The sequence below is a fragment of the Pongo pygmaeus genome, chromosome 1 (genome assembly GCF_028885625.2).
Source record: "Pongo pygmaeus isolate AG05252 chromosome 1, NHGRI_mPonPyg2-v2.0_pri, whole genome shotgun sequence".
Taxonomy (NCBI): Eukaryota; Metazoa; Chordata; class Mammalia; order Primates; family Hominidae; genus Pongo; species Pongo pygmaeus.
The window spans coordinates 35025107-35040878 of NC_072373.2; the positions used below are offsets into that span (position 1 = coordinate 35025107).

The 15772-nt window shown below is 41.9% G+C and overlaps 1 protein-coding gene across 5 annotated transcripts in view; it reads left to right on the forward strand.

Annotated features, from left to right (window-relative positions):
• PTPN14 (protein tyrosine phosphatase non-receptor type 14) overlaps positions 1-10160 on the forward strand; it is a 206031-nt gene extending 195871 nt beyond the window's left edge. For all 5 annotated transcript variants that reach the window (XM_063672223.1, XM_054452233.2, XM_063672224.1 and 2 more), the window contains exon 19: positions 825-10160. In XM_063672223.1, coding sequence (XP_063528293.1) covers positions 825-953 — 129 coding nt within the window. In that variant the 3' untranslated portion in view covers positions 954-10160. The remainder of the gene's footprint in view (positions 1-824) is intronic.
• The last annotated feature ends 5612 nt before the right edge of the window (positions 10161-15772 follow it).

Consider the following 15772-nt stretch of genomic DNA (forward strand, 5'->3'; position numbering starts at 1 on the left):
CCTGTAATCCCAGCTACTCCGGAGGCTGAGGCAGGAGAATCTCTTGAACCTGGGAGGCAGAGGTTGCAGTGAGCCGAGATCACACCATCATACTCCAGCCTGGGCAACAAGAGTGAAACTCTGTCTCAAACAAACAAAAAAAGGAATAATAAGTAATATTTATTAAGCATTCACTGTGCACTAAATGCTTGATGTGTGTTTCATCATTTGATCCCGTGAGGCAGATGTTATTTCATACCCCATGTTATTGCTGAGGAAATGTAACTAGGGCAAGGCCACGCTGCTGTTAGAGGAAAGCATTATTATCCTGATTTTACAGATGAGAAAACTAAGACCCTGAGATGTCTTAAATCCTGGTGGGGGAGTTGAGAGTACCATTCAGGTCTAACTCCAGGCTTTATGTTTTATCCAGCAGACTACTCTGTATTTAAAATAATACACCAGGACAGGTGTGGTGGCCCACGCCTGTAACCCCAGCACTTTGGGAGACTCAGGTAGGAGGATTGCTTGAGCCCAGGAGTTGAAGGCTGCAGTGAACTATGACTGTGCCACTGTACTCCAGCCTGGGTGACACAGCAAGACCCTCTCAGAAAATTTGAAATTAAATAAAACTAAAATATCCCACCAGTGACACATGATGACCAGGTTCTCCAGTTGCTGGTATAAACTGTTTGATGCATAAAACCCAGCCAGGGCAGAGTCCCTTGCTTTCTCTTGTACCTGGACATGGGCAGTGGGTGAGTGCTTCCTGAATGAGGGAATGAGGAATGCTCAAAGGGAAGCCTCCTGTCTCAGGACCTTGTGCTTTCTCTCTCTTCTTGCAGAAGGTGGAAGTGCCCATGATGCTGAGGCTCCTCAGGGAGCAGAGGATGTTCATGATCCAGACCATCGCTCAGTACAAGTTTGTCTACCAAGTCCTCATCCAGTTCCTCCAAAACTCCAGACTCATTTAATCCCCCCAGTTCAGCTCCTGGAGGAGGGACCCAGCCCCATCGTGCTGGAGGAGAGTGATCTCCAGACAACATCTCCCCACGCAGAAGTGCAGGTGGCTGGCAGCAAACAGGCTCTCTGAAGAGAGTAGCCAAGATTATTCATGCATACCATGTATTATTTTATATGAGATAATTTATTTTTTTCCCCTTTGGAATAACTTTTATGAATTATTATAATGCAGTTTTCCCAGTAATATAGTACTTTTCATTTGAACCACATCTTGACTGATCTGTATTGTAATATATGTCAGCAGGTAAGGTTGCCTGCTGGATCATTTTGGGGACAGAGGAATGAGGGAGCACATCTCTTGTGAAATTGCAGCCAGATTTGTAACCAACCATGAAATTCATCAGCTTAATTCGTTTATCAGCTTGATTCATTCATCATTCATTGCTTATATCCAAAGCAAAGACGGTAAGAAAATGAATTCATCCTGAAATATAAAGAAAAGGGTCTGAAGGAACAAACATGATTCTCTTATATTTTGGGGCTCATGAGCCTTGATAGACAGTTTCCTCTCTTCTTCATTTCCACCCCTGATCCTCAGTAGTCTCCTCTCCCCCACACCCCACCCTAACTTCCCCCCCAAGCTTGAGTTAAATACAGAATAGCTAAAGACAGTGCTGCCTTTACAGTGCAGTAATTGCCATCTTTGGGGCCGAAAGACAAGCTCTGTGTTGTGCTTTTCTTGACCACCCCTTATTCTGGGCTCTGGAGCTTGTGTTTCCCTGCTGGCGACTGTACCTTGGGTATTTGTTGCTACCTCTCCTGTTTGCTCAGTAGGACCCTGTCTGGTGGCATTGAGGCTCTGGACCAGGCCATCTGTGCAGTTAAGGCTCTACCCTGATTGAGAGAGGATAGCGGACCTAGAAAGAGAAAGAAGTCGGGCAGGGCCTTTGAGGATTGTGTTTTTCAGGCAGGGCCTTGATGATCATTGTTTTTTATTTACATAAGATGTGTGTGCTGGACAGAGACCTGGAAGTTGAGGTCACTAAGTCATTGGAAAGGTCATCAAGGAAACAGATGGGGAAGCTGATTTATGGGAGCTGTGTGGCATTTAGCTACATAATAGGAGTCCTGGCCAGGAAACACATCAAATGTGACCCCCACTGTGCTGGTATCATCTTCAGGCTTTGGCCTGCAAGATCAGAATTAATCCCACTCAGGACCCCATAGTCCAAACTTGGGGCCACTTGATGAACAATGGTAGAACTGTCACTGGCGAAGCCCTGTGCTTCTTTCCTCTCCTTCATAAAATCCACTCTCTGGTCAGTTATCTTCACTTTGAAGCCCAGTTCTTAGTTTCTTCCTGTGGCTTCATTGGTCAGTGTCCTTCTGAATTTCCAAGGTTGGTACACAATAAATCATGTTTTGTACTTTTTTCCTCTTACTGCATTTTGGGGGATTTATCATTCTGTGTCTACTTTTTCTTGAGTATAGCTTTGATATGCACCTGTTGTTATGTGGTGATGGGAAGTCACAGGGCGTGCTCTTTCTAGTTAATTTGATGCCACGTCTTCCTTGTCTTTTCAGCTCGGGAAAAAGGCAGCAGTGGAGGAAGGCATGGAATGCCCACAGTGGTCAGTTCAAAGAACAAACCTGCAATTAAAAAACTGTAGTCAGCCAGGCACGGTGGTTCACACCTGTAATCCCAGCACTTTGAAAGGCCAAGGCGGGCAGATTGCTTGAGCTAAGGAGTTTGAGACCAGCCTGAGCAACATGATGAAACCCCGTCTCTACAAAAAGTACAAAAATTAGCCAGGCGTGGTGGTATGCCCTGGTAGTCCCAGCTGCTCAGGAGGCTGAGGCGGGAGGATCACCTGATTCTAAGAAGTCGAGACTGCAGTGAGCTGTGATCTTGCTACTGCAGTCCAGCCTGGGCTATGGAGAGACCCTGCCTCCAAAAAAAAAAAAAAAAAAGGAAAAAAGGTTGTCAAGAAAAACTAGTTGTAGATGTAGGAGAAAGGAAAATTTAATTGCAGTTTTTTTTCTTAGAATTGACTGCTGTGAGAGTTCCATATGCCTTTCTTCATTGCTGCTTTTGTCCTCCCGAGCTAAAAAGATGAAGGAGTGACATCAAATCAACCAGAAAAAGTACACCTTTGTGACATCCCATCACCATATGCCAACAGGTGCATATTCCCCATTAAGTTCTTTGGAATATGAATCCTCTGTTTCAACCTCGCCAGGTGTTGTGGTAGCTGTACTCCAGTTAGAATATCTGGGGATGGAGGGCTTCACCTCTGTCTTCTACTTCAAGGACTGAAGACTCAGTGAAGGAGGGTAATCTGCTATCTTTGTAGATTCTGGAGTTTTGTTGTATGTCCTGGAAAGAAAACCATTAGTATTACATGTATTTTCAGTGGAACAGAGCTTATAACCCTTATTATAAGAAGCTCATCAATAAGCAAAAAGGTATTTGTTTCCTTTCCTTGGAGATTTTTCCATCCTTGGGTATTCTACTGTTAGGGATGTTTTAGCAGGTGGTCTCAGTTACTGGTTTATTGCATGATGAACAACATCAGTATTTATCTTTTATCTCTAAGCCCCAAGGTGGGCACTGTTAAATGTCTCATGTGGACAGTATATAGATCTGGTGTGTCTTTGAGGTCGTCAGAGCTCATGGGCTTCCTTGAAATTCATCCACTGTCCCTGCCGTATGCTACGGGAATATTCATTAGTGTACAAAATGCAGGGAGGAAGTAGGTTTAATATTCAACTTTCTAGCCAAAGTTTATATTGGAACCCAAAAGAAAACATTTAAGAGTTGTTCCACATATTTCACTTTTAAAAACAAATGCCTTTGGTTCTTTAGCACATTTTGCATTCCTTTTCACATCTCCAGTAAATGCCAACATATCTCCTGTTAAATTAGCAGCAGCCATTTAAAGTCCTTTCAGTGGCATCTGCATAATAATTGCCCAGAGATGCTTTATATCTGGGAAGCAAGCCAAGGAATAAACCTTGAAGCAAAGTGTATTAAATTAGTTATCTAGTTAGAGCTTTTGGAATGATTTCCTGATGATGTATCAAGTCTGAAGCTGGAGCTGTCAGTGTCTATTGCTGCACTTTGGATTTGAAGGGAGAAAATTTAAAATGGAGGAAAAAAAAGTTACCATCTCACAACAAAGCCATCAAACATTTTCCAGCCGCTGTTTTCGAGGTTTTCCAATTGAACTGTTTGGTTTCTTTCATCCACATTCATTTGGATACATTGACCCGAGGTATTCATCCTTGTTTACTATGGTCCCTGAATCATGGGGGCTGAATTTGATGTCTTCATCCTTAAGATGAGCCTGCTGGCTTAGCTGAGGAATCTCCTGCTGAGGTTTCTTTGGTTTCTAAGGATATACTGGATATACCATCTTTCAGCCAGAGTCTGGTAGCATTTACAGATAGCATAGACATTGGTATGCACGTCTTTCCCCAGATAAGAAGTAAAGGAGGATTTAGTTGCATGAAAAAAGGATGTTAAGCATTGATTACATAGTAGTAAAGATGAATGAGCTGCTCTATTCAGTCAGAGTTAAACAATAAGATCAGAGAAGGTAAAAACACCTATATGGAATATTTTGAATCATAAGCTTTTGAGGAGCTTAAATTGAGAGAATTTTACTTTTAATTTTGTAGATTGAAAAGAGTAACCACTTTTTAAAATTATAGCTAAACTGCCATTGTTTTCCTAAGAGTCACTTGGCTATCTCTGGCCCCCTCTTTTATCAGCCTGAAGAGAAGGTCTTTGTAGACTGCTAAGGGTGGGCCTTGTAGGACTTGACCACAGCTTACACCTACCTAACCTTTATCCTGCCGTCTTTCAGCTTGTGCTTTTCAGTGATAAACTCCAGTGGGTACAGCAGACTGGCCTTTTCATCCAGCTGATTATTTTTCCAGCTTAATATAGATTGACCCATATGAAATTTCCAATAATGGACCATATTTTCTGCCAATAGACAGTATTCGCATGGATCACCTATATCTTCCCCCTGATACACTGTGGGTCTCAACACCAGATGTCATTTCTCCAGAGCAGTGCTAATGAACACAAAAGGTGTACCTGGGTGGCCCAGCTCTTTTCATGAACCTGCTGCCCTGCTCATAGTGATCCTTGCATCACTTGGTGAATGGGCCGTCTCCTGGGACATGGAAGTCGCAGAGGTAGATAGTGCACTGCAGCTTCTCTTAAGCCAGTTTGGCCATCAGGCATATCACTTTGGGGTTTTTAGCTGCTGTCCTTTCCCGATGAGCAGTCTGTATTAGCTGACCTCAGCCTACTTGTTACGTGAAGTATGGGTCCCAAAAGTGTCCTTTGTCAAAAAAACAGAATGTGCCTTCTAGTCTCTCTTTCCCCATCTAATGGTGTATTCGATGGTGATGATGAGTACAGTTGACCACCCATATCTGTGGGTTCCACATCCCTATATTCAACCAAGTAGAGATTGAAAAATATTTGGGGAAGAGGGGAAACCCACAAAGTTCCAAAAACCAAAAGTTGCATTTGCCACGTGCTGGATACTACATTGAATTCACGCAAATGAAGTGATGTGTGGGCATTGAGTTAGGTATTGTAAATAATCTAGAGATGGTTTGAAGTATACAAGAGATGTGCATAGGTTATATGCAAATACTATGCTATTTTATATAAAAGACTTGAACATCCATGGATTCTGGTATTCGCAGAGGGTCCTTGATTGCCCCCTTTGATAAACGACAACTGTTTCATTACTGATTTTCGTTTGGGGAAGATCTGTCAATCCCTTGAGGTGGGGGGTGTTGGGGGGTTGGGGGTATAGAGGGTACAGGGCATTCTAGGATGTGTGCCAGGGAGCACAGATTCAAGGGATAGGATTGGGTCAGACCTGTGTTCTTACTCAGTGTCAGAAATAACTCTATGGAGCTCCTAGAGTAAGAAATTTCTGGAAGCACCACATAATTACTGTTGGGCTCTTAGGGTAGCCCTTTTAGGGAATTGAGCATTCCCATGTTTTACCAACAGTTATTCTGCTGCTGTGTTTTATTGTATTGCCAATGGTTTTGAGACACTCATCATGCTCTTATTTAGTGATTTCTTTTCATGAGCAGAGCAACAGCTCATCCAGCATGGTTTCCAAATGGAGAAATTTGGGTCTTCCATAGAAACCACACAAATTTTCCAATGGCCTACAGCTTTATGGTTGGCAAACTAGTTGGCCCTATAGGGTGGAAATAAAGCTGTAAGATGTTAAACTGCATTTGATACTTCTCTTGAACACTGAGCAAGGAAGCAAAATAGTTCTTGTCTTTACTTAAGCTTCTGAGACATTTTGGGGCAAAGGACCTTACAGATGGCATCTGTTGAAAGTAACAGCAACATGCCAGGGAGAAATGTGGGGGAAATTTCATCAAATTCTGCCACCTCAAATGTGTTGTCCAGAAGTCAGTGTTATTCAGGGGGCCCTGTGAAACTTGACCACCAGCTTGCCCCATCAACACTCAGCCTTTATCCAGCCTGCTCTCAGCTTTTGTGTTTCTGTTAGAAACTCAGATAGGTAAGTATTTTAATTCAGTAGACTACCTTTCTTATCTTTCCAGCTTAATATAGCTTCATCTTCTTTCTCAAGGCCAAACTAAGATATTCCCTATTAAAATGTCCATGAGCCTAGCATTGAGTGTCTGGCATCCATCGATTTCATAGACTGGAAAATGATCGTTGTTTGGTACAGTAAAGAGGAGGATGTGCATCAGTTCCTACCGTTTGGAGCTTTGTTTAGCCTTCCCATTTTAAAAATAAATTTCAAGGACATTGAGTTACAAGGCAGGAGGGCTGGAGCTACTGGGCAGCCTGAATATGACAAGCATTTGTGTAGAAAGTCATTGCTCCTTCTGCCACACTTTGGGCCATCAGGATCATTCTTTCCCAGAAGTGCCATAAACTTGCCCAAGAGTTTCTATAAATGGGAAGAGGGAGAGGAAGGATTTTTGCATCAGTCCTGAAGTTGCTATCCAAAAGTTCTCTGTTTCACAAATAATTTTCTGAACTCTGGAATGCCTCTCTTACTCCCTGCCTCCCTTTCTGTAATGTCAGAGTGATGGAAACCACCAAGTGGCATGCTAGGGAAAGCCTGCGGCAGTGTTGGAGTCTGTTTCACCCTAGCTCATAGTTTTAAACTGTCTTCACTGTTGAGGTAGAGCTTGATGAATGTCATGGATTATGATGTGTGGTTTATCATATTTGCCTGGATTTGCTGATCAAAAGCACCATCTTCCCTCGCCTGCTGCTGGCAACCTTTCCTTGCCTTGCTTGTTAGCAGAGCATTCTGCTTACCCATGTGGCTCCCAGAGTTAGCAGCCCCGGCTCTTGCATTTCTTGATTCTTCTCACCTGTGATCTCGGAGGTGCTGCAGAGCACATTCCCCTTTAGAGCAAGTCATGTTTATATTCAGGCAACAAAACTGGGATGTACATGCAGTGACTTTGGTGTTCCTTGTCTTGTTCAGGGGAACGGGTGGGACTGTTGTGTGCTGTCACTCTCTTCATTCCATGAGCACCTTGTTCACTTAGGGTCTGCTGCCTTTTTTTTCTTTTTTTTTTTTTTAATTTTTGAGATCGTGTCTCGCTCCTGTTGCGCAGGCTGGAGTGCAGCCTCCCAAGTAGCTAGGATTATAGGCGCGCACCACCACACCCGGCTAATTTTTATATTTTTAGTAGAGTCGGGGTTTTGCCATGTCGGCCAGACTGATTTCAAACTCCTGACCTCGTGATGACCCCCCTCGGCCTCCCAAAGTGCTGGGATTACAGGTGTGAGCCACCACACCCAGCCTCTGCTGCCTTTTCATATTTCCCCATCTGCTTTATGGATCAACTCTCAATAGTACACTTTTTCTTTTCTTTACCTACCCTATGAGTGCAACCCAGATGAAAGAGTTAAACCTCGTCAGAGAATCATTGCCTTAAACCTCTCCAAAATATGTAATTAGGAAATCTTATTTTAATTTTTTAAAAATTGTTAGTATAGTTTCAAAGAATAAGATCTGGCAAATGGCCAGATGTGGTGGCTCACACCTGTAATCAAACCAGCACTTTGGGAGGCTGAGGCAGGCAGATCACCTGAGGTCAGGAGTTCAAGACCAGCCTGGCCAACATGGTGAAATCCCGTCTCTACTAAAAATACAAAAAAAAAAAAAAAATAGCCAGGCATGGTGGCACATGCCTGTAATCCCAGCTACTCAGGAGGCTGAGGCAGGAGAATTGCTTGAACCCGGAAGGTGGAGGTTGCAGTGAGCCGAGATCATGCCACTGCACTCCAGCCTGGGCAACAGAGTGAGACTTTGTCTCAAAAAAAAAAAAAAAAAAAAAAAAGATCTGGTGGATGAAAATAACCAGAATGAAAATAGCTAGAAAACTCAGCAAGCAGGAAGCTCCCTTTCTCACCCTTTTGCTCCCTTGCTGATAGAATCAGTCACTGTTAGAAGAAATGAAAGACGCTCTGTTTAAAACAATGATGACAGCAGTACTTAATATTTATTTCGAGGTGAACTTATATAGATTGAGAGAGGCTGCATTTGGCAGACTGATGTGTAGGAAGACCCATTTGTTTCTAGCTTCTCCCTGCAGGGAGAATGCTTTCGTCATTATAGCCTCTACACAGACTGGCCATTCTAGTGAAACAGGTGGTAAACCTTTGGGCTGCCCAGAAACATTTTATCTGTTTTCACTTATCTAGGAAGGGGTAAGATTAGCTGGTCATCCAAAATCTGTATGTAAGCTATCTTCATTTTCTTCCCCAACCTTCTCCTCCTGGGAAACACAAATGCTATCTCATCTGACAAAAGGTTTTAGAGGATAAAGCTGAAAAGACTGGATTGGGATCTTTTTGTGGCTTGGGGCGGAGCCTTTTGCTAAAATCTCAAGAATGCTGCTTTGAGTTTAGCTAGGGTGGCTCTCAGAGCTGGGGTGCCTGGCGTTCTCAGCATTTCTCAGGGGCCTCCCACCTCTGACAACTGCAGTGTTAGCTAATACATACCTTGAGCATAGAACTGAATGCTGTAATTCAGAGCCATTTTTTTTTCAACTTGAACATTGTACAATTTTACTGCAATTTCCTTTGAACTTTCTTGCCACTGTTTGGAATCTTAAAAATTTATTAGCCTTCTCCTTTCTGACATAAAGTTACTCTTCATCAGAGATGAGTTCCTATGTATGTCCTTTGTTCTTTCAATAGCTAATTAATGTGCTTGAGGATACTTCAGTGGAAAAAAAGGTTTAAATATGCAAATTACTAATAAACGTGTGTAACCTTATGTAACTTGTGTTACATCAAGTAACAAGCTAATCTAGTTTGTTTCACTGGACTAGGCTTGTGCTCCCTATTTCAGTATTTTGATGCTTTCCTTGATCTTTGTTTCACAAAATGTTGTGAATTTTGGTATCATTCAAAACAAATGATATTTATTAGGTTTCATTTTGAAATGATGTACAGACAAGTCCCCAACTTAGAAACCGGTTTGTTCTTAAGGTTCTTGGGTCAGCCCATAGAAGCCCACTGACCTCCACCACAGCCCAAATGGAGGGCTATGATAGCCAGATCTGGTTGGCTTTTGTGGGCTGACCCAGACATTTAATCACCATCTCTTATGTTGTTGCAGTAAGAAATGCATTCCAGGTTGGGACTTGGGATCCTGAGAGCACATTCTCCCCGTGGTGGCCACTTGCCACCTTGCAAGATGGAAGCCCAGTCTCCTTACTACCAAACTGTAGTTGTAAGCAGAGGGAGGGATGAGATGTTTATAGGACATTCCCTAAGCTGGGGAGTGATTTTTTATCAATATTCATGTCAACTGTACTTTGGTATAGACTCCCTATCAATTTAATAATATGAAAAGCCTAAAATAAAACTATGTATGCTATTCTATGTGCTATTTTATATCAGTAAATAAGCTTATGCTTGCCAGTTGTATACACAGTTACGAGGTGTATAGAACTGACTTTGACAGTATTTTTTGCACTGTTTCCTCTCTGTTTTTATAAAGTCTTATTTAGATATTGGACCTTGTTGATGTTCTCACTGCCCTTGTGCTTGCTATAAAATGTTTCATATGTGCCTTTACAAATGTGAGATCTTTATTCTAACCTTTTTTTGTAAAAGATATCTATTGATTTCCATATGCAATAAACCTTTTTTTCAGAGAAAACAGTTACATCTTCTCTTTTCTGTACTGTATATGTTTGCATTAGTTGAAAGTGCCTGGGAAAACCTGCATGCTTTGTTTTCTAAAGCCCATTTATTGCTACCCACTTTTTAGTCCTGCATAACCTTATCATACTGAAGATTTAGTTTGAAATTCCCAAGGTTGTCACTGTTAGAGGAAACCTGAAAGGGGTGATCACTAGGCAAGTGGAGTGAAGAATACATAGAAATGGGTCTTTCTCACAAATGCAGCAATAAGCCTCGTTAAGCTCCAAGCCCCTCCTCACTCCTCATTCACTGTCATTTACGCAGGTACCAAACTGTTGATGTGGAAAAGGCAGGCACCAACCAGGCTGCTGTAGAAAATTTAAATTCTTGCTTTTGCCTTTCAGCTTTATAACAGCTCAACTTGTCTCTAGGTTTAAAGGTGGCCGTCCTGTCCCAGACTTTCAGCCAGTAACCACCATAGCACATACACGGTGAACCCCTCATATGTGGGTAGATGCTTTATGTATCCTTGGTAAGTAACAGAAAAGTATAACAACTTCTCCCAGTAATGCATTGACAACCCCGTGACTATACAAGCGGTTATTGAACTACCAGAGATCCCAACTAGTTTCACATCAAAAAAATGAGAATACTGTAAGCCACTCTGGGGTGAAAGGATATGGCAAGCAAATCTCATTAAACATACACTTAATTCTCTATGGCGACTGTGGCAACAAAGCAATTATAATTATTGAAAGAAAGGCTACATAATGTTAAAAAAAGATGATAATAGACAAAATAGGCCAATGAAAATGGAGATAAATCGGGTAGAATGGCAGGAGAACAGATACACTAATTCATTTTCTCTTTTGTGAGCTGAGCAAATAGAACCAGTTTCTTTTCTTTGGTTGATAAACAGAAAAAGTAGAGGTTTGTTATATAATTGAGAGATAAAACAGTAACCTAGTAGACGTATTTGTCTCCAAATATACTGTTAGCAGAGCTGGGGAAGAAAATTTTTAAAAAGAAAGAAACAGAATAATTCCCCACAAAACTAAAGATAAATATAAGAAACAGCAACGCACACACACAAATATGCAATAAGATGACAATACCAGAACCAAATACGGCTATTTTATGTGATTTTACCTCTTATTTTATTTAATGAAAATAAATGGGAAAAACTCGCCAGATTTACTAGTTAAGAAACATAATGGAAAAAAAACTCAGCTAAAGAAAACAAACATCTAACAAAAAGAATAAATGAGACTTGTATAAACACAGCAAAACTCCTTCTGAGGCAAAACTTAGACAAATTGATAAACTTACCACATTCTTGAATAGGAAGACTCATGAAGAGGCCAGTTCTCTGTATATCACTGACTGTAGTGCAAGTCCAATAAAAAAATCACACCACCACCAGAAAAATTCAAGGGAACCCAGGATTAGCCCTAGTATACACTAAAAGTTTTGCAGTGCAACAATATAAAAGAGTATTTTACTGGCACAAGAATAGATCAGTAGAATGAAATACTGCAGAAATAAACCAAAGTCTTAGAGAAATGATAATGGTACCCTTCAAAATCAGCATGGGAAAATAATAAATAATTCAACAAGTAATTCAATAAATGAAAATTAAAATCTATTAAGGAATACCATGGGATATTTTATTATTTTTATTTATTTGAGACTGGGTCTCGCTCTGTCGCCCAGGCTGGAGTGCAGTGGCACGATCTTGGCTTACTGAAGCCTGTGCCTCTTGGGTGCAGGTGATCCTCCCACCTCAGCCTCCCGAGTAGCTGGGACTACAGGCATGCACCACCATGCCTGGCTAATTTTTGTATTTATTATAGAGATGGGATTTTGCCATGTTGCACAGGCTCATCCTGAACTCCTGGGCTCAAGTGATCAGCCCACCTCGGACTCCCAAAGTGCTGGGATTACACACATGAGCCACCGTGCTTGGCCTGTATATCTTATTGAACAATTCTGCCAGGCGTGGTGGCTCATGCCTATAATCCCAGCACTTTGGGAGGCTGAGGTGGGTGGATCACGAGGTCAGGAGTTTGGGACCAGCCTGACCAACGTGGTGAGACCGTGTCTCTACTAAAAATACAAAAATTAGCCAGGCGTGATGGCGCATGTCTGTAATCCCAGCTACTTAGGAGGCTGAGACAGGAGAATCATTTGAACCTGGGAGGCAGAGGTTGTAGTGAGCCGAGATTGTGCTATTGTACTCCAGCCTGGGCAACAGAGCAAGACTCAGTCTCAAAAAAAAAAAAAAAAAAAAAAATTCTAGCTACAGCAAAGATTTAAATAAAAATTAATATTACTTTTTACAATAAACCAGTAATAGTTTTCTTCACTTAAAGATGAAAACTGCTTTTGTACAGCAAGGATCATGAAAAATAAAGTTAATAGACAACTAGAATAAAAATATTTTTAATATATGACAAGGAGCTAATACCCCAATATATACAGAGCTCAGAAGTTATTACGAAAGACATTAACAAATAGCAAAACAAGCAATGGCCATGTGGTATCACAGAAAATTTTGGAATTTCATATCTAGTGTGATAGGAGCCTCTTTTGTTTTAGTGAGACATTTTTTTTTTTTTTTTTGAGACAGAGTCTCGCTCTGTCCTCCAGGCTGGAGTGAAGTGGTGCGATCTCGGCTCACTGCAAGCTCCGCCTCCCGGGTTCATGCCATTCTCCTGCCTCAGCCTCCCGAGTAGCTGGGACTGCAGGTGCCCGCCACCAAGCCTGGCTAATTTTTTGTATTTTTAGTAGAGACGGGGTTTCACCATGTTAGCCAGGATGGTCTCAATCTCCTGACCTTGTGATCCACCTGCCTTGGCCTTCCAAAGTACCGGCATTACAGGCAAGCCACCATGCCCAGCTGTAGTGAGACAATTCTTAGTGGTCCCCTAGATAGCTTCAAGATGGGGGGCGGGCCTTCAGAAAGACTAAGACTTGATTAAGAGCTTAGAACTTTCAGCCCCATCCCCAACCTCTGGAAAGAAAGAGATCCTAGAGATTGAGTCAATTTCAATGGTTAATTAATCAATCATGCTTATGTAATGGAACTGCCATAAAACCCCCTGACCAATAGCATTCAGAGAGCTTCTGAGTTGGTGAATACATCCACATGCCAGGAGTGTGGCATACCACAGCTCCATGGGAACAGAAGCTTCTCTCAGGAGCCTTCCGTACTTCACCCTGTGTTCACCCTCTTCATTGGCCTATTCATTTGTCTTTTTTATAATAAACCAGTAATAGAAAGTAAAGTGTGTTCTAGAATTTTGTGAGCCATTCTAGCAAATTAATGAACATAAAATAGGGGAGGTGTTGTGGGAACCCCTTGACTTTGTAGCCAAGTCAGACAGAAGTATGGTTAACCTGGGAACCTGAATAACTTGTGACTGGCATCTGAAGTGAGGGCAGTCTTGTGGGACTGAGCCCTTAAACCAGTGTAGTCTCTGACACTAACTCTGGGTAGTTAGTGTCAGAGTTGAATTGAATTGTAGGACACACAGTTGGTGTCTGAAGAGTTAGAGAATGGTTGCTGTGAGGCATAAAAACAAAAACACCACACATTTGGTTTCAGAACTGTTGTGAGTCAAAACAGCTCATATTGGTGTCAGAAGTGGGATTAGAAAGACCCTGATTATTTAGTATCAGAAAATTTAGGATTCACTAGAATGGTCCTAGCTAATGGAAAAGTGGTTTGGGAAGAAAAAGGATGAAAGGGTGGGAGACACAGAACCTTTGATTCCAGGGTGGTCATGTGGTCACCCACGATATGGACCAGCATGACAGCTGTGCTGTTATCAGTGACTAAAATTAAGTTACAAATGGAATTTGGAGGTGGATCTAACTGCTGAGGAATTGGTTCATTGGATGCATAAGGAAATGTAAATGAATAGGAATAGAGCAGAATATATAACTCCTTGGTTTTTGTTATATCTGTAATCGCTAAAGTGAAATTAAAAGAGTGCTGGATAGACTTTGATGCTAAACCAAACTCAGATTTTGGTCAGTCTGAACTTTGGCCACTAGCCTTGAAGCTGCCCTCAAAGGCTAGAATTATGTGGAGACAACAAGGGTAACTCTAAGACGTCTGGTCACTAAGAAGGTGGTGTGTGTAGGGGGAAGGTACAACCAATAAACTATTGAAACCAGGGGGGATAGTGTGGAAGAGTTGTCCCATTTGTAGATCAATATCATCAGCTTCCTGAAAAACCCTTACTTAAGTGGATTCTGAGAGTAACTGATTTAGAGACAGTATCTTTGGTTTTGAATGCTGCAGAACGGAAGAGCATGTCTGGGTTGACAGAGGACTCACTGCTCACTGTGGAACAATCGCAGATGGCTATATCTGACACAGACACACAGCAGGTTATTCCTGAAGAAACAACCAGCCTGGTGGACTGGATAAAAGGCACTATGAGGTATGTTTACTCTGAGAAGTGAGGTTGTCCAACTCCCCCTATAAATGTTAAAAGCAACACTCTGATGAAGTACCTGATAAACTGTGTATGCAAGTCATGTGGGACTGGGTTTTTGGTAATTGGGACACTCACCCATTGAATATGCCCATTGCCAAGATCATGGTCAATGTTATGATTAAGAGGCATGGGCATCTTTTGCATGGGTGTCACATATAACTTTACTGCTGCAAAACTGAGCAACAGTCTTAGAAGCCCTATCAAATTTGCTATCTCTGCTTCCTCTCATGGTTCTTACTGATGCTAATTAAAACACTAGACTGATTCACAGGAAAATATGAATTAGGCATAGGTGTGAAAAGTAGAGGGATGAGTCCAGGGATTCATCCTAAGAGAGTAGAAATTTTTAAATGGTTAAGAAATGGAGTGAATAAAGAAAACATTGATAGTGGCAAAACAAAAAGCAAAAAGAAAGGGAAAGAGTCAAGAGACTTGTCCCAGCAGGGTGAAAACCTTGAATGGTTATTAAAAAATGGGATGAGGCCGGGTGTGGTGGCTCACGCCTGTAACCTCAGCACTTTGGGAGGCCAAGGTGGGTGAATCACCTGAGGTTAGGAGTTTGAGACCAGCCTGGCCGACATGGTGAAACCCCATATCTACTAAAAATAAAAAAAATTAGCCGGGCATGGTGGCGCACACCTGTAATCCCAGCTACTTGGGAGGCTGAGGCAGGAGAATCGCTTGAACCTGGGAGGCAGAGGTTGCAGCAAGCTGAGATCATGCCATTGCACTCCAGCCTGGGTGACAGAGTGAGACTTCATCTCAAAAAAACAAACCAAAAAAAGGTATGAATAAGACAGACATTGATGGGGTTAAAACAAAGGTCTTAATACAGCACTATGAAAGTTTGGGTGGACCAAAGTGTCTCCTAATGGTATTAGTCCATTTTCACACTGCTGTTAAAGACATACCCAGTCTCGGGTATGTCTTTATCAGACTGGGTATAAAGAAAAAGAAGTTTAACGGACTTACACGTCATGTGGCTGGGGTGGCCTCACAATCATGGTGGAAGGCAAAAGGCACATCTTACATGGCAGCAGATAAGAGAGAATGAGAGCCAAAGGGAAAGAGGTTTCCCCTTATAAAACCATCAGATCTTGTGAGACTTATTCACTACCAT